This window comes from Sus scrofa, chromosome 13 (genome assembly GCF_054392235.1).
Source record: "Sus scrofa isolate SSC_HxYL_T2T_F1_AM1 chromosome 13, Sscrofa_HxYL_maternal_Yorkshire_Landrace_v2.0, whole genome shotgun sequence".
Classification (NCBI taxonomy): domain Eukaryota; kingdom Metazoa; phylum Chordata; class Mammalia; order Artiodactyla; family Suidae; genus Sus; species Sus scrofa.
In genome coordinates, this window is record NC_139395.1 from 49,110,841 (window position 1) to 49,129,617 (window position 18,777).

Below are 18,777 nucleotides of genomic sequence, written 5' to 3' on the forward strand. Positions count from 1 at the left end.
GGTGGACAGAGACTCTCCTTCCACCCACCTCCCAGCCCAGGAGGCCGGGGTCTCAAACTCTGCTAGACTGTTTTCTAGCAGACCACTGGCTCAGAGTGGGTCCCTAAGCAGCAGCATCAACCAGAATCTGTTAGAAATGGAAATTCCTGTCTTAAATCAGACACTCTGGGGATGGGGCAAGCTGACTTTCACCAAGCCCGCACGGTGATTCTGATATACAATGAAGTCTGGAACCACTGCAAGGGGCTTGCTGCAAGAAATGCCAGGTGTTAAAAGGCATCTCCTCACCAAACTGCCAGGGAGCCCAGTGACTCCTCCTGATGCATTTCTGCAAACATCATTTTCTTGTCAAAGACATCCCCTCCCTTCCAGCAAATTCAATAATGATTTAACATGTGCCTGGTAGCAGCCCTGACCCCTCCTTCCAGTAAGTCAGTTGTAGCCTTTGAAAGAAAAAGGAGAGGGGATTCCACTTGCTTCCTACCTGGACTCAACAGGCCCAGCTCCCCACCCTGATCCCAGGCCCAGGGAGCTCCTCTGCCAGGGGAATCGGAATTGGTGCGCCTAGACTATGCACAGCCATGTTAACCATCATTTACCTTGAAAGGCTGCTCTGTTTCAAGCAAGAAGCTCTCCTTTTTATTTTATTATTATTTATTTATTTTTGTTTTCAGGGCTGCACCCGTGGCATATGGAGGTTCCCAAGCTAGGGGTTGAACTGGAGCTGTAGCTGCCAGCCTAAGCCACAGCCACAGCCACACAGGATCCGAGCTGCATATGCAACCTATACCACAACTCAAGGCAACACCTGATCCTTAACGCAATGAGCGAGGCCAGGGATCAAACCTGCATCCTCATGGATGCTAGTCAGATTTGTTAACCTCTGAGCCACGACAGAAACTCCAGGAAGCTCTCTTTAAAAGCTGTAGTTGGTTAACAAATATTGAATCTTCTTTATTTCTAGTCTCCTCTGTCTTCCCATGGAAACTAAGAAACCTAGAGCACTTTCAGTGACTTCTATTCAGGTAAAGGTGGGGGAAGTGTGGAGTGAGGCATCTGGTCTGAGGGCCTCCATCACCCAGAGTCAACAAAGGCTGCTGTGCCTGCCCCGCCTCCAATGCCCTCCAGGATGGTCTTTTGCAGAGTGAGCCTGTGAAATGGAAAATGCCCAAAGGAGTAAGTCCACTGGTGGGGAGAGTCAGGATAGAGAGAACCCTGATGACTCGCCTGAGGTTACAAGAGAGATGTGCCACATCCGGCCAGGCACTCGGCTTGGCACAGGATACAGGGCCAGTACAGTTCTTACTGCCAGCCAAGCTCTTTCTTTTTTTTTTACGGCCACACCCATAGCATATAGAAGTTCCCAGGCTAGGGGTCCAATCGGAGCTGTAGCTGCCAGCCTACACCACAGCCACAGCAACACCGGATCCCAAGCTGCGTCTGCGACCTACACCACAGCTCAGGGCAACGCTGGATCCTTAACCCACTGAGGGAGGCCAGGGACTGAACCTGCGTCCTCATGGATACTAGTCGGTTTTGTTACCACTGAGCCACAACGGGAACTCCTAGCCAAGTTCTTAAAGTGGCTCCCAGAGCCAAAAGTTTCCAGCATCATCTACCTCCCTAGTAGAGCTGCCCAGGAATCCTTTCCAGGGCAGCCATCCTTGAAAGATTCTGTCGCCACCCCAGCAACTGCCTGGCCAGATAGGTCTCTTGTTCCCCTGTGCTCTGCCCAGCCCCAGCCATCCCAGGCCATCCAGAGATGATGCCTCACAGAACAGGAACCTCGGGGTCTTGGTGGGAGGATAACAGCACACACACTGGGAAGTGGAATTTCACCAAGAGTGTCGGGCCGGCAGATACCAAAGGCCTGGGGGCAGTGCTGCCACGGGTCCACACAAGTGCAAACAAGTGATGAAGAGGTGTGTTTCTGAGTCACCAAAGTCTGTCCTGTGCTGGGCTTGGATATCTGTCCCAGGGGCTAAGGATGCTAGGATTCTTTCAGTCAAAGGCCTCTTAGTTTTGCCAACAAAAGGGCTGAGACCCAATAGCATGGGCTTGATCGGGACCTGGGCCCAGCAGGTGACCCTTGGGCTCAGGTTCCTCTGTGCAGCACAGGGGACAGGAATGAGTTCTCCCACAGGAGCCACACAGAGATGTGCCATCTGGTAAGTCCCAGGAAACACGAAAACAAAGTCCCCAGTATTCCTAAGTCAGCCCCCAGAGCCCGGGCCCTGCCAGGCCCAACAACGGCCAAACCAGGCAGGAAGGTGCTGGGAGGGTTCAGAGAGGGTCTGCTTCCCCGGGTTTCTCAACATGAAGTCGTTACATGGATGAAAGAGACTGTGGAAGACTCACTATTCAGCCAAAGGGTGTAGCAGAGCGAGAGCTCCCAGCGCATTAAGAGGCACGTCGCGAGCCCCACAGATGCCCTGAGCCCAGGGCAAGGGCAGCTGATATGTTAGGAGTCTGGCTACATGAAATCGACACTCTTCCAAGATGCCTAAGTGCCTGGCATCCTCTGACTCATCTGCTGCCAAGAGCCCCCTTTAACAGCCTTGGGAAATTCAGAGCCAGAATTGGCATCAAGTGGAGGAAGGAGAGGCTCCTCTCTAAGACACGTAAATCTGGGGTTCACTTCTGCTCTAAATACCCACAATGCCCCATCTGCCAAGTGTCTCCTCGAATCCACACCTCTGCTCACCATGGAAAGCAAATGCCAGCCAGGAAGGCATATTCTCAGAAACAAACCCAAGTCTGAGTTCCCGAGTGAGAAAGCAAGTCTGTGAGGCAGGTGGAAATGGGCACCCTCCCCCACTTCTTCCTGATGATCCTCAGGCCACGAGAAGCCAGATCTTGAGCAAACGCCACCCAGGACCGCCTCCACATGGGGCAGGATCCAGGGCCAAGACTCTCTGGGCCAGGAATCCGGGCCCAAGAACCCCTATGTCAAGCCCACCTTGTATAGCCCCCCAACACGAAATGTGGGAGCTGAACCGGGAGAGCAGGGAGTGTCTGGGGCTCCTCCTTCAGAAAAAAGAGGAACTAGGAAGAAGAAAAGGGCCATCTCCAGGGAAGGCTGAGGCCCTGGACCAGACAACCATGGCTAACTGGCCTCCTCTTCCTAGGGACAGCTGCAGCACTGAGGCTCTGGGGGTCCTGGGCACTGTGCCCCTGAGGGCTCTTGGGGACACAGGAAGAGGCATGTCTCCACCCATCTCAGGGATTTGCTTTCGAATCTGGAAGCAGAGAGGACTCAGGCCTCCCATCAGGAAGCACAACTGACACCTGCGAGAGGCTAGAACCTGCACCAGATCTCACAGGCTCAGCCTGCTGAGTGGGGTCAACCTTGAAGATGACCTGACAGAAGGGCCACCACCCCGCCTGCTGCCCTTCACCCCAGCAGGTTTGGAATACCTAAGTCCCTGCCCGGGTAGGGGGCTCTTCTAGTGCTGTAGGACCGAGGAAGGAAACGCGACATTTTAAAAATAGCTAAAGCTTAGTGAGCACTTGCCACGTGCCGGGCATGGTTCCAAGTGCCTGCTTGGCATGTACCACCTCGCGAAATCTCACGAAGGAGGTACCAGCATCTCCCCATGTGAGGCGAGTGGAGAAAAGCCCTCGGCCCTAGACCTCAAGGTTGTCTGAACTGGAGGGCAGCCAGCCCTGAGAACTCAGGAAGTGGTTTTTTAGTTTTACTGAATTACCTAGAATTCGGCCTTCTTCCCCTCCTGCCCCGCCCAGCACAATCTCCTTCCCAGTTGCATAATAGGCTCTCAGCGGTTGGAGGAAGGGCAAGAAAGAGATGATATCAGAATGAATGCATCTCTGCTCTTAAAAGTGGTTTTAAAATGCTTCTGTGGTTGAAGCAAAAGCCAGGTCAGCTCTAGTGGCTGGGACTTGGGAGGCAGGTGCCAAATCTAAGGTCAGCCAAGACATAGTGGTCCTTATGTCTCAGGGACAGACCCCAAAGCACAGATGGTAGGAAGGAGTGAGAAGCATGAGGATGAGTGCTAAGAAGGCAAGACGCCAGGGATGTGGTAGGGAATGGAGCTAAATCTCAGCCCCTTGAAAAGGCCAGCAGAAGGCCCTGCCACAGAAAGCTTAGGGGACCCCCACAAGCCCCTCTGGGAGGCATTCATCTGCTAGAAACCTTCCAACCTTCCTCTAGCCATGTAGTGTGTCATAGGGCAGAATGCGGAGCTTCCTGCCCACCCTCAGCCCAGTGCACAGGCTGGAGTCCTTCCTCTGCAGCTTTCCAAGCAGAGAAAGCTCCCCAGCCGCAGCCCTGAAATCCCTTCTCATCACAACTCAGCCAAGAATAGGGGGAAAATGGAACCCATTATTCTCATTCTGAAGGGCTGGGAAATGGCTTTTGCATTTCAACATGAAATGTGTCTAAAAATAAGCTGTGAATTTCAACCAGAGGTTGAAAATAGCTCCAGCAGTGAACAGAGCTCTGTTCAGAATGGGCTCAAGGATGGCCTTCATTCCAGGAGTGAGAGCTGAATGCCACGGTCAGGGCAGGAGTCCAGGGCAGAGGCTGTCACAGGCTCACAGGTCTGCCCCTCTGGCTTTAAACTGCCAAACTCTAACAGGCATGTGGTCTGGAATTCAAGATCCAGCATCTGGCCCAAAGGGCTTGCTAAAATCCCCAAATGCTCAGCAGTGATTCATGTGGCTTTAGATCTCAAGGCCCAGTGAACACACAGAGCTGGAGAGGGAAAAGCCATCAGGTTTGAGAGTTCCTGGGGCACAGTGGTGGTGCTTATGGTCTCTCTGAGAAGTCAAGTCATCAAACCACTCACCTGGTACTATCTCAGAGCAAGGAAGCCCGCAGGCAGGAAGGGCAAGAACACACTCTGAATGTACTGAAGGAAACCAAGTTGCTAAAGGTCCTTTTTTTTTTTTTTTTTTTTTTTTTTTTGTTATTTACCACTACCTCTGGAAGATTCCAAAAACTGATAAGCCAAACAACACTTCTACAGAATGGGCTTGTGTTGCAAAGCTGAGAGACCTGGGCCACAGCTGCTGTGGGCAGCCCAGATCTGGCCAATGGAGCAGAAGCACAGGCTCCAGGGTCCTCAGTGCCATCCCCAAGCTCCTCCCACCTGAAAGCCATGCCCACTTCCCCACACTCCTGCAGCTGCAGTGCCCTGCTTTCTGGGCTCAGTCAAGTTATTGCAGTGATTCTCAATGGGGAGCAGTGCTGCCCCCCAGGAGACACATGGCAATGTCTGAAGACATTTTTGGTCGTCACAACGAGGGGCAGTGGGATGCTACTGGCAGCGAGCGCTCCTAAACATCCTACGATACACAGGACAGCCCCCACAACAAAGATTTATCTGGCCCAAAGGATGGACAGTGCTGAGGCTGAGAACCCCTGGGTTGCCGGAAGGACAATATGTGGACGGAGTTAGAGGGGCAGGAGCTCCCTGAACTCCCAGCTCCTGGCATGTGGCTGCAGAGATGCTGAGACCCCTGAGATGCTGAGACCCCTGGCTAGCCAGAGAATCAGTCCCAGTACTATCTCAGCATCAGGGAAGTCCTTGGGCAGGAAGGGTGAAACCACACTCCTCACCTCAGGGGAAAACCTAGCTGTGGAGCTGCACTATACTGATTGGCTTGCCCCAGTTTGGGAAGATGAAAGCATTCTGTGTACAATGACAGTGATGGTTGCCCAAGAGTGTGAGTGTACTTAGTGCCACTCAACTGAACACTTAAAATATTTAACATGGGTAATGTGCTACACATATAAAACAAAAGTCCCAGCTCTCCTCCCGGCCTGGGAGCCCCGGGATCATGGCTTGCAAAGTGTACACCAGGGTACACATATGGGTGTGCTGTGACCAGAGGAGGACCTAGATGTCACCTCAGAGTTTCAAAGGGGCTTGTGACAAATGAGGAAAATGCCCTCAACAAAGAACGATTTTAGGATTAACAAGTCAGGTCACTTCGTAGGTTAGCAGAGGTCACCTCCATCACACATGAGCCTGCTTATTCGAGGCCCATTGTGGACATGGGGGCTTGGGAAGAGTGTGTGGTTTACCTGGAACCACACAGTCAGGGTTGAGACTCCAGAGCCCACACACTTTCCCTGATTTGAGCCCCACATGGTGATCAGCCCACTGAGCAGAGCTGTGATGACAGCTTTGATATGGGCCTGAAGGTGGTACCGGAACAAATGGTTTCCCTGAGCCCTGCTGATGGCCTGCCCTCCCGGGCCCTACCCTGCCCTGTCCTGTGGGTTTCCCCCGCTCCACACCCTTCATCCTAGATGATCAGGCCCTGCAGCCATGGGAAGCAAGGACACCCCACGCTTCATTCCTGAGCCAGGTCTGAAGGGACAAGAGGCAGCTTGTCCAAATTATTTTCTCGATAGTTACAAGAAAAGGAGCATGGGATTCTCCCCTTACTGGCAATTACCAGCCATTCCGAAGGGAATGGTGGCAGCACCACCTCCACTCCCCAGGATGGGGAAGTGCTGCCAGGCAGCCTCTGCCACCTGCAGTTTCTAGTTCAGTCAGCCCTGCTTAGAGGGACCAGTGCAGTGGGTCTCCAGGTCCAGGCACCAGGGCAGGCGACTAAGCCCCAGGTGTCATATCTGTGAATGAAGCAGTAACTTGACCACTCATCTGATGAGGTCAACGACAGGGCAGTACATGTAAAGGCCTTAGCTTGGCCTGGCTCACCATAAATACCCAAGAGAAGCTGTAGGACAGCCACATGGACCCCAGAGGACCCCAACCCCACATTCTTTCCAGACAGAAGGTGAAATGGCATCAGGTAGACCACCATGCAACCCACTCAACCCCAGTCAACCCCAAAGCTGAGGACCGGGCACTCCTTAGCAAATGCGGAGGGAGAACAGAACCTCTGGGCCAAGGGTAACCCTCAGAAGAAAAGCTTTAAATCCCAAGCTTGGCCTGTTCCTAGAGGTAACCCCAACACACAGTATAGGGTGTGGGAGGCGGGGGGGGGGGGGGGCAGCGCACTGCAGGAGCCAAAGAAAGCCCCAGGATGGACTCAGAGGCTTCCTGGTTCTATTCTGGGCCAACCTTGACTTGCTGGGGGCCTTGGGCAAGCCGTTTCCTGTTGTTCAGGCCAGTTTCCGTGTGTGGGAGAGGCCACACTGCCTCTAAGGTCCAGGAGGGAGAGATTTAAACTTCCTGCGGCCAGCAGAGCTTACAACCCTCGGGGTTCTAACCTCCTTGGCTTTACTGTTTACTTCAGCCAAAGCTGAATGTGACCTTATTCAGCGAGACCATATCAGTTATCATTTTTTCCCAAATATTTGTCCAAAATTAATATTGCTAACTTTTAATTCAGGAATACCGAATGCCCTTTTACCAACAAAGGTACTAAAAATGGTTTGTGGCTGAGGAACTTCCTTTCTATGGTTTTAAAAAAAAAAAGGGAAGTGAGAAGAGGGCTGGGGCCCTTCCCATTCCTCCCAGCTGTGGCTTTAGGCCCCGCACCCTCTAGGAACCTGACGCCGGATCCTGTGGCCCAAAGCTCAGCACAGGACAAATCCTTCCTTTCCTCAGGCTTCAACCAACCAGCAGCCTATGCCATGGACACACACCCCCACCTAATGGGCCTGGTGCCCAGGTACCCAGCATCTACTCTAACAGCCTCTTCACATCTTGTTTGTTCACTTGAGATTTTCTTTTTTTTTTTTTTTTGCTTTTTAGGGCCGCACCGGCTAGGGGTCGAATCAGAGCTGCAGTTGCCAGCCTATACCACAGCTACAGCAACACCGGATCTGAGCCACATCTGCAACCTACACCACAGCTCACGGCAATGCTGTATCCTTAACCCACTGAGCAAGGCCAGGAGTCGAACCCACATCATCATGGATACCAGTCCATGGATCCATTACTGCTGAGCCACCACAGGAACTCCCGCTTCGGGATTTGAAAGAGAGCATCACAAGCATATAAGCGGTTTTTGGCAAATGATGAGACCTCATCAGAGGCCTAGACTGTAGCCCCCCCACTACCCACGAGCCCAGTGCTGTTCATGAGCCAGCCCACCAGTCACAGGGCTCAGGACTTGCTGCTAAGTCACTTACCAGAGTCCCGGAGGAGCTGGCCAGCGTGGCTGGGGGCCTCTGCACTCTTAGGACTTCTCCATAATCGATGACATCAAAGTTACTCTTCCAAACCATCACCTGCCGAGACCAACAAGCACACAGAATCAGGGAGAGAAAAATCCTTTATCATCCCTTCTCCATGGAACAGATGGGCCAGAGGCCACCCCCAAAGTTCTGGGCCAGATGTGGGATTGTGTTCCCCACCTGACACCCCCTCATCTCTGGGACCTGCCCCACCTCCCCGGAGAGCAGACCGTTTGGACAGACCCCGAGAGGATCGGAGTGCTCTACCAGGACAGGGAGTCACTATCGCCACCAGGCCTTTGCACTGGCTGCTCCCTGGGCCTGGGGTGTCTCAGGCCCAAGTTTCATGTAGCTGGCTCCTCAGGCTGCAGTGTCTGCTCTAATACCACCTTCCCAGACAGGCCTTCCCTCTGAGTTTCTAGTATTGCCCTCTATCTCCTTCATGGCATCAGAGTCAGAAGTTATTTAATCTTTGTCCCTTTTCCTTATTTATCATGTCTCCCCACTTTTAGTGGGGAGTTGTTTAGGGTGGCAGCCAAACTAGCTCCACTGTGAGAAGTGGTTCAGATACAGCCTCCAGGCCAGAGCACTAGGGTTAAGATCCCGGCTTATCCTTTACTGTGTAGCTTTAGGCAAGGGACTCAACCTCTCTAGGCCTGTTTCCTCCCTCATCTGTGAAAAGGGGATGATCAGAGCTCCCATCTTAAAGGGCTGCAGAGAGGCTCAGACACTGGCCTCCAGAGAGAAGTAACACCCCTATCCATTATTCCACATTCCCCTAGGAGGACCTTCATGCCCTGAGGCGCCTTCAACAAAAGCTGGGCAAGAGTGCTCCCTGCTGGAGGGTGTTAGCCACACACGGCTACACTCATCTAGGGTCACTTCCAGCGGGGGCAGGAACTGAGAATCATGGCCAACAGTCAACAGAAGCCACAGCAAAATCACCGAATCCATAGAAGATGGAAATTCAACGTGCCCTAGACTCTTAACCCATCAGAACAAAGCCACGAGCTTGTTCTTTGAGAGGCTCTTCTCCACTCCCAGAGCAGCACCGCAGTTTCTCTCTTCCCAGATGATGGGCATCTAGGGTCTCTCACTTGTCACCTTTAAAACAGAACGTTGGCACACACCCCTTTGCTTAGAGGGTCCTGTGCATTGCACAAGACTAACTGCTACATGATTCTGAGCAGAGGAATGGCAACAAGGAATGCGAAGAGAGAATGTCAAGTGTCATTCCAAAAAGGCTCTCCGAGCAGACTATCAGAAGGGAGCCAGGGAGTTGACAGCAGAGGCTGCCTGAGGAGGGGGCCCGGGCCTCTTGTGCTATATGAATTCCTGTCACCATGACTTTATTTATGGTGTGAGTTTACTGCACTAGTTTCTCTAGTCTTCTAAGCAGTAAGCCAGGCCTCTCTGCCCAGGCAAGGCTCCGTGGTCCTCTCATCTGGTTAGCACAGGAGCTGGTGCGGGGGTGGGAAGACGCCTGCTATCTCTTACCCAGACTGTGCCTTCAACCAACTTCGGCTTTCCCGGCAGCAACTCAACTGAAATCAGTCCATCTGATCAGGGCCAGTGGGACTTTCCCGGGTGGAGCAGTCAGAGCTGTAAGGCCTCGCCCTGATGGGATGAACATTCTGGGCGATGTACCAGGTCATCAGTGACTTGGAACATCCCCCCTTCTTCCCTGCCTCAGGCAAATATGGTTCTCTGGATAAGCAGTACTGTGTGGAACTGGAGAAAGGTTCCCTATGGGTGGACCCTTCAATGCCCTTGAAGCCTCCCAGGTGCTAGACTCTGGGCTGGATCCCAGGGACAGGCAGCCTTCAGCTCCGAGGTCTGCTGAGACTCTGTCTCTTCATCCAGAGAAGAGGTGAAGACAGGGCCTGCCCCAAGGGGCTGCCTGAGGACTGAACAAGGTCTGACTCTCACCGTGTTGCCCGCATTACCAGGCCCACAGTAAACATCCAATGATTATCTCATTTTTCACCTATAATCAGGAAAAAGAAGTTCTTAAAAAAAAACCCTAACTTTCTCATGGCAACAATAACCCAGACTCCTTCCAACCCATACTGGTTTGAGCAATAAGGCTTTTGAGATGCTGCCACAGGGTCAGTGCCTGCAGCACACTTGCTCTGGGAAGCCAAGAGCCTTGGGTCTGAGCACCCCAGCTCATGATCCAGGCTTCAGGACGGCTGAAAGCCACTAAGGAAGCTGATGAAACCCAGCCCACCGGCCCCCAAGACACGTCAGGCCCCTGTTCTGTTCTCATCAGTATCAGCTGAGACGCCTCAGACCATTTTTTACTTACTTGTTCATCAGAACCTCCAGAAGCAAAATATTCCCCCGTTCTTGAAAAGGCAACGGTGGTGGCTGGACCCTATGAGAACAAACCAAAAAAGGACAAACACTAAAGGTTACTCTAGATTCTCAGTGCACAGAAAGGAACCAGAAGCTCCTGAGTAAGGGCAGTAGGGCAGAGGGCTGCACATGTTCTCCCCAACCTTTGGTGGAGAACCCAAAGGAGCCCATGCACGAGCACTAATGACAAAGGCCAGGCCATGTGGTCCAGGAATGAGCAGGACATTCCACGTGGACAGCCCTGCTGGGCTGGAAACGCTGCCCCCACCTCCCAAGGAGAAGCCAAGTCAGAGAGGTGCACGGACTTAAGCTGGGCCCAGCACCAGCACTAGAACCCAGTTTCCTGAGCCAGGCCATACTCCTCCCTGCAGCTGACCTGAGAAGTGCAGAGCCCCACAGCAGAGCCAGGGAGCAGAGGTAGGGTGCAGTCAGGAAGTCCAGACCAGGGCAGGATGGAGGAGGGGGAGGAACATGACACACCCCTCCAAAGGGCACGTCATTCCCCTCACGTTGGGGCTTTGGGAGAAGACGTGTTGCTCTGGCTTCCCAGGTGCTGAAGAACCACACAACTGTCCATAGCATGATGCCAGGCCTGAGCCCAGCAGTGCTCTGAGGCCAGTGGGCACAGCCAGGCCTGGGGCAGGGGGCCTGATCACCCAGTAAAAAGGGAGGGCTCTTCCTCGCACACTTGACATCCATCTCAGAAAGATGCGCAAAGCAAGAAACCATCCAGCACACCACAAACCACCTCTTCCTTTTGGCCAGACTTTGAGGGTGCCACCAACCAGCATTCCCAAGCAGGACCAGAAAGATCAAAGAGGCTCTTTTCCTGGATGATGACAGTACAGCCACTGCCAAGGGCCGCCTCATTCCCTCCAGAGTAGCACAGAGAGCAACAGGAGCCCTGGCTGCCCATATGAGGTGCCTCCAACAGTGGGGCTGACACAGTGGACAAGAGCAAGACTGAGAAGCGCTTCCACTTGATGCCAGGAAAGACCTGACAGGTTGCGGGCTCCCAAGGTCATGGAGCAAGGCCAGCTTCTGCCTTGCCCAGAAGAGACAGGCAGGTTAAACAGAGCTGCCCCCTAGGCCCAGGTGTACTGGGCAGAGGAAGCATGTCTGCCCAGGCTTCTGGAATATACCCACAGCTCCGCCTCTCCAAGCCGCCCATAATGGGGGTGACGAAGAAGTACAAGGCCAGCTACCACCAAGGGCTGGGCTGCCCGGAGCACTTCACCTGCACTGACGTACTTGACTCTTGGGGTCTGTACATTTACCCTTCTTAAGGGTGACGTGTCCAAGAGGGGTCAGAGACAGGGCCCTCCAGCTGTGCCTGCCACTGCCATCTCCCACCAGCCAACAGGACAAAGGAGATCTACTCTCACTGACGAGAACAACGTCTCCTTGCGGCATCACGGGCTGGGACTCGGGGCCTGGCTGTAGGACTGGGGCTGGTCATGCATCACTCAGATATGCTTGCAGGCTGACAGTCACCCCCGGTTGACAGGACTTAAGGTGGGGGAGGCAATTTCAGGTGACTTTTGAGTCTTAAAAATCTCTAATTTCCCATACTTTGAATTTCTAACAAGCATATAGCATCATTAGGTTAATACAAAACAAAGCAATAAAACTGTTTTCATTTTGAGGAAAAACAAAGAGGGAAGAGAGAAAAGGGAAGGAAAACAGTACATGGAGTGTCAAAAACAAGCCGGGCTCTCTGCCTGCCCAAAGCTCATTGAGGAATGGCATGTTTCCAAGAAGTCACAGCAACTAAGGAACCAAACAAATATTCAAGGGTCAGGCTCTTTTCCTGTTGTCACTCAACCACCAGATGCCAAGTTGGGGACAAGATGTTAGCAGCCCAGCAGAGACAGGACCACTGAAGAACGTGGCTGGAAGCCCATAGTTTGGCAGGGGGATCAGGACCAGGACCCCTCCATACAAGAAGTGTCAGAGCTTTCCCGAGTCCAAGTCCCAGGAAACTCCAGGGAGCAAGTGATAGGGTGCTCTGAGGAACTCTCGAGGGTTGAGGCCTGCAATCCTCCCCAGTGGTGCCCATTTACCAACGGGACTGCCCAGCTCCTACACCAGGTACCTAAGAGTTCCTGCAAAGAGCAGCCTGCCTCAAAGGCTCCAGCCCATCCATCCGGGGCACACGAAAGCAGCCCAGGGCCAGTGCAGGGCTCTGCTGTGGGCTAAAGCCAGCATGTTCTGTGATGCAGACCTGGCTCTTCACTGCTGACAATCTTAATACCAACCCTCAGGGGCCCAGACAACCCAGGCCCCCAGGCTACAGCAGGCCCTCATCTGTCCTCCTCATCAGTGCCCTGGCCCCACCGAACCACTTGATGATCCTCAAATACTGTGAGCGCACAAAGGCCCCTTTCTCTGTGTTCTTTCCTGCAGCCTCCTGCACTGAGTTCTTAACTCAGTTATTTTCAATCTTTCTTGGTTTTAAATAAATTCATTTAAGGCTACAAATTTACCTCTGACTACCACCTTAGCTAGATCCCCAAAGTTTCCAATATGCAGTTTTTTCACGATTGTTCATCTCCAAATGTTTTGTTTCCAATGGGGTTTCTCTGTAGCCCAGCAGTTATTCAGGAGTTCATTCTAGTTTCCAAACCACAGGGACTGGGGGAGTCTCTTTTTATCACTGGCAGGGATCAGGCATGATGCGTGTTCTCTGAAAGAGTTCCACCTTCATGGTGCCTGACTCCTTTCAGTCAATTAGTCATCTGGATGCATTTGTTCACCGGCTCAGGGCAGGCACGTTGCCAAGTTGTTTCTTTCCCACAGGCAAGGCCCGGGGCCTTCGGGGTGACTCTGGAGTGTGACTCTGGGCAGCAGCTCCTGGTTGTACCCTCAGCAGTGTGATTCTGACCTGCTGCCAATCGCCAGGGCTGCCCACCTGCCTGAGGTCCTGGTCTCCATCTGGCTCCAGGCCAGGTCCACTGACAGGACAGCTTCATGGGCTCAACCAGATCCTTCCTCCTTCCCTCTACAGATCTGGCCAGTTGGAATCTTCTGTGAGATGATCACCAAGAGTACTGACTGCAGCCTGGCCCCCCACCTTTCTCTACCCTTAAGCCAGCACACATGGCCCTCGAGCTCAGCTGGACTCACTCAGTCATTTTACCACATGCCACCTCTGCCTTGCCAACCTCCCCACGTCCAAGGGACCCATACTGTCTGGCTCCTTCATTCTCAAATGAGCGGATGCTCTGCCGGAAAAGGCAAAACAAAGGTTGCCGTGGTGTTCAGATCCCACAGATCCCAGAGACTCACTCTGCAGCCTCTCCAGCCTGTCCAGACCACTCCACTCTCCTAACCCTTCCAGCCTGACTCCCGGAGGCCCTGCATGCCTAAACTTTGACCATTGTGCCCACCATAGCTACAACAGCAAAGGCCCAACCAGGCACCCCCACCCCCAACCAGGCACCCCCACCCCCACCATGCAACCAGGCACCCCTACCCCCACCATGCAGTTTTGATATGTCTTCACTGGCTGCCAGCAAACATGTAGGAATGTCACACCACATGCCCCACGTCAGAGGTTAAAAAAAAAAAAACAGTGGCCATCAAACAGAAACATGGAGACCAAGGAGGCCAAGAGGCCTCTGGCTTGGGTGCTCTGGTCTCTGAACTCCCTGCTCAGGCAGAAACACCACAGCCCAGCCCTCCGACTATGAATTCCACAAACCCCCCAAGGCAGGTTCTGCTCTCGCTCACTTGATCTGCTGCGGGCTGGGGCCTGAGTCCATGTGAGGCCCTGTGGACAAGGAGTGGCCACCTAGGCTGCTCCCAACATCAGCCAAGGACACCTGTTCCCAGCCCGCAATCCCGGGCTGCTGGCAGGGGACAGAGGGCCAGGCTGTGCTCCTGATTATTGAAGTTGGAGCAGTGAGCTGTTTTCCCTGTCTATGTCCCCTCAGCTCTTGCAGGAGGGGCCCAACCATCCGAGTCAGATCTGAGCCTCTCAAGAGCAAGGCGAGTCTCCAAGATGAAGAGGCTACATAAGAGCCACACTGCCAAGAAATGAGGGGGGAGAGGCACATTCTGAGAGCTTCCTTCCCCCTGGGGCAGCCAGGCCACTCTAGTCCACTGCTGCCTCTCGTCGAGGTGAGCCCCCTTGTTGCCACTTCTCCAGCCCCAGCCTAGGGCCTGGCACAGCACAAGCACCAGCAGCATTGGCTGATCCCATACTCTGAGCCTGTGACTTTTTGAAAGCCCTGCATGCAGACAGCTGTCCCAGTCACCCAGGGGCTGTGAGCCCTGGGTAATGGCTGCTTGCCCCACAGTGGGTCAGCAGCGGTGCGGGGAACCATGTGCTGACTGGTCCCCACACCAGTCACTCCATAGAGACACGAACACCAACTGCACAGCCACAAACACCAGATTTAACTCCACCCACACCCCACCTACCATCCTCTCCCAAATAGCTCTGGGGACTAAAACCAAATGAGCATGGCTCAAGATTATGTTTCAGAAAATACAGAAAAATAAATCTGTATTTCTAGCACAATGCCCCCGCATTTGCCACACAGAACTATGGGGGCCTTGCTCTGGGACACAGGCTTTGAACAACTGCTGCAGTTGGTGAGAAAGCACCTCCTCTCCTGGTCCTCCGGCTGCAGTCAGGGGGCAGAGGAGGTGGCATGAGGAGGCCCCTGTGCAGCCGACACCTGTACATCTCTACTGGATCCAGCAAGAAGCAGGGACTCCCTTTCCTTCTGCTTCACTGTCCTGGTCATGGCAGATCCCACAGCAAGGCTTTCCAGAGCCCCAGCGCCAGCCTGGCATCATCAGACACCCGACCTGTCCTCCTGTGAAAGTTGCCCCAAGGGCGGGACTAATAAGGGACAATGCAAACAGACCTGGAGACCAAGGCTGTAGCAGGCCAAACCCACTCAGGCTAGCTAGTGGGTACAAGCTTTGGGTCAGGGGATCACTGCAGCCCACCTATTGCGGGACGGATTTTAGGAGTTGTGCGCGACGAAAGAGAAGCGAAAGCAAGAGTATGTTATGGGGCAGATGCAACAACCCCAAACAAAATAAGAAGCCAGATAAACTCCAGAGACACTGTAGGTGAGTGGGAGGAGGGGAAATGGGTGATCCCCATCCCACGTACTCAGTTTCTTAACAAGCATCACCTAATCCATGGTGCCAGGACCATGCCCACAGCAGAAACTTGAAACAGCCTTTTGAAGAGCTCTCAGGTATAACAGCATGGATCATTTTACAAGAGCTGCACAGCAAAGGAACTAAAATCTGTGAGGACCTAGTGTGTCTGGTGCTGGGCAATGTAGACGCGTCCCTTCCTGTCACGCCAGATACGGATGTCATTCTTACAGAGGAGGAAGGCCTCAGCAAAATCTGGGTCTTGCCCACTGTCACAGGCTAAGAGGCAAAGCCAGAATGGTTTGACCCCAAACATCCAAGCCCTCTCCTCCCATCTGTGGCCTCTCGAAACTCAGGCTTTTCTGGCTGAACGAGATGGGAGAGTGTCCATGGTTTTTCCAAACCAGATCAGGTGGGTCCAAACTGTCCATACCTGGAAATACTGGGATGTTTTCTTAGAAAGCCAGGCATCAGACAAAACTGTGAACCCTCCCCAAAGGAACACATCCAGCCCTTGGCCGCCATCAGAGCAGCTGGCAAAGGAGACAGGTGTAGGCTCTTTTCCAGCCCAGTTATAGAGAAATCACCATGGTGTCCCCAGGGGCAAAGGCGGAGGAAGCAGGGCAGTGTGTCATATCCAGGGTGGCAGTGCCTCCCCACTCTGTCCACACTCCACCCGACATGGGCAGGTTCATCTGGAGGCAGAGGGCTACCCAACCTCTCAGCCCCAACAGGTTCCTGTGCGCATCCCATGCTCCTGCCTGGCAAAGGCATCAGCATCGGCTGGGGCTGAGTTTGGGAACCTGCCACCACCACTGCCTCCTCATCACTGAGCCCCTGCAGAGAGGAGCAGCAGGGCAGTTGAGGGGCCAGAGCCCACATGGGTTGGAGCCAGCAAAGGGTCTGCCCAGCTCTCTGGCCTGCCCCTAAAATCACTCAGGGACACTCACCCTGTGGAAGCTCTAAAGAGCCACATGGGCCCTGGGAGCAGCCAGGGAGCTGTTCCCAGGGTACAGTGAGGGAGATGTCAAGCTCCCATGGGGCAGGAGCCTCGCTTGGTCCCAAGCCACATCCCATGAATGGCCCTTTAGTCCAAGTCCCAAAGCCAGCACTGCAGGAGAGAAGCACCAGAATCCTTCAGGCTCCAGTAAACTTGTAACTGACGTCCGCCCCCAGCCCCACAATTAAGCCAGCCTCACATGGGCCATGGAAGGGTGGCCAATTGCACACCAGAGACCATGAAGCTGCCAGCATGGTCAGACTCCTGGTGGCACAAGCTGTCCTCAGCACCAGCAAGTGGCTCCATCATGCAGACCCGGGCTACCTCAGGTGATCGCAGTCTCAGCTTTGCACTCAGCATGTGTCTGGTCTGGCGCGCCTGTACCTTTAGGATACAATTGGAGACTTCTGGCCTCAATTCATTGGATAGAGCTTCTGCCCAACAGCACTGCCTTCCCTGACCCTTCTTCCTCCACCCTGACTCTTCTTCACTATTCCCCCAGCCAGTGGGGCTGCCTCAGGCCCAGCTCTCACGCAGGACACAGAAACACTTCCCTGGTGCACGCAGAGTCCCCTCTCCAGCTAAGGTCTGGCTAACCCTAGCACCAGCTCCCTGTGGCTGGCTCCTCGCAGCTGGCCTCTGGCCCTTGGCCTGCACTGTGCCTTCTCACAGGTGTGGAACTGGAGGCATGAGGGGGTTGCTGCTCAGTGTGGCAGAACAACTCAATAGTCCACCCTCCCCCGGCCACCTCGGGGCTGTGCCTGAGGCGGTCACAAGGAGGTCCTCCAAGCTCAGACCAGTTTTGTGGGGAGCCCTCCTACTGGAGAAGAAAAGCATCATCTAGCAGCAAGGCTGGGACACAAGAAACCATAAGGCCTGCTGGCCTCCTACACAGATCAGTGGTCTAAAAACAAGAGTGAGATCATAACACCTTCTAAAAGCCATACACATGAGCTAAGTGGGTGCAGCGGAAATTGCAGATGTGGGTACTTGTCCCAGTTCTACAAGCCTAAGCTCATGAGACCCCCTACAAGTCCAGACCGCTTTCTGGGCCTCAGTTCCCAGGACTCGAAGGTACTTTCAAATCTGCCATCCTCATCTGTGGAACAAAATATCTGGCACCTGGGACAACTCAGGAGCTGGGCCACATGCTTCAGGAAGTGGCTGGTAGCAGCTGTGCATGATGAGGCCCTTAGCCACCAGGGAGTACAGCTACACATCTTCCTGGAAGGATGGGGCAGAGAGGAGACTTCAGGAGAGGGGAGTCCAAGAAGACCAGACACCACACAGAGCATCCAGGGGGTGCTGCAGCCCACTCCTCAACCCGTGATTCAGGCCCTCTCCCTGGGGCTTGGTGGGAGCCGTTTGTACTCCAAAGGGATCAACAAAGGTGTCAAAGAACTTCTTCCCAGAGCTGAGCAACTCTGGCCCGACAGCATATCACAAACCCTCATGAATCAAGGACATCATTTCAGTCTGTTGGCCCCCAGGTGACAACAAAGGCCCAACTCCCTGCTCGGGGAGAGCTGCTCCCGCCCCGGCCACAGATGTCCACCTACACTAGCTATGTGGTCCGGCTGGTGGGCTCTGCTTTTAACAACTGCCCAATCAAGGGTGCTCAACCACACTATCCTCCCTCAGGAAAGCACCAAAGCTGACTGTGGATTGACCCAAACCCAGGGGGCAGAGCCATTCTCAACAAGGAGCCACAGCAAATCCTGTCAGAGGGGCTTTGTAGTTGCCCCACATGCACCACACACTTGCACCCCAACATCAGCCCAGAGACCAGACTCTTCAATCATGATGCTGTTTCCATGTCATTAGGAAGATACCCCCCCCCAAAAAAAAAAGTGCCCTTGAGGCAGAGGAGGAAAAGGAAGCAGGCCAGGTCAGCCCAGGTAGCTTGCTGGAGAAGCCAACACTGAGCTGCCACCAGTGAGTGCACGGTGGTCTGACCACAGGTCTTAGTTAGAGGAGAAAGGGAGAGACTCAGCTCTCCAGGAGGAGGTAAAGGATTAAAGCCAGTGCAAGAATGGAGCAGAGTCAGGGCAACCCTGCCAGCTCCTTCCTCCCCAAGTCAGTCTGTGGAACCCTGAGCAAGCCACGCCCCAGGGCATCTACCCATAGCACCTCGCAGTGGGGCTGGCTGTGGGTACCCTAGGAAGAAGACTCCCAAAGA

At 53.8% G+C, this 18,777-nt stretch overlaps 1 protein-coding gene across 3 annotated transcripts in view; it reads right to left on the reverse strand.

Annotated features, from left to right (window-relative positions):
- Positions 1 to 18,777, reverse strand: part of POC1A (POC1 centriolar protein A) — a 79,848-nt gene that overhangs the window by 36,058 nt on the left and 25,013 nt on the right. For all 3 annotated transcript variants that reach the window (XM_021068879.2, XM_021068877.2, XM_021068878.2), the window contains exons 8-9: positions 10,428 to 10,496; positions 8,075 to 8,173 (exon numbers count right to left, since the gene is read on the reverse strand). In XM_021068879.2, coding sequence (XP_020924538.1) covers positions 8,075 to 8,173; positions 10,428 to 10,496 — 168 coding nt within the window. The remainder of the gene's footprint in view (positions 1 to 8,074; positions 8,174 to 10,427; positions 10,497 to 18,777) is intronic.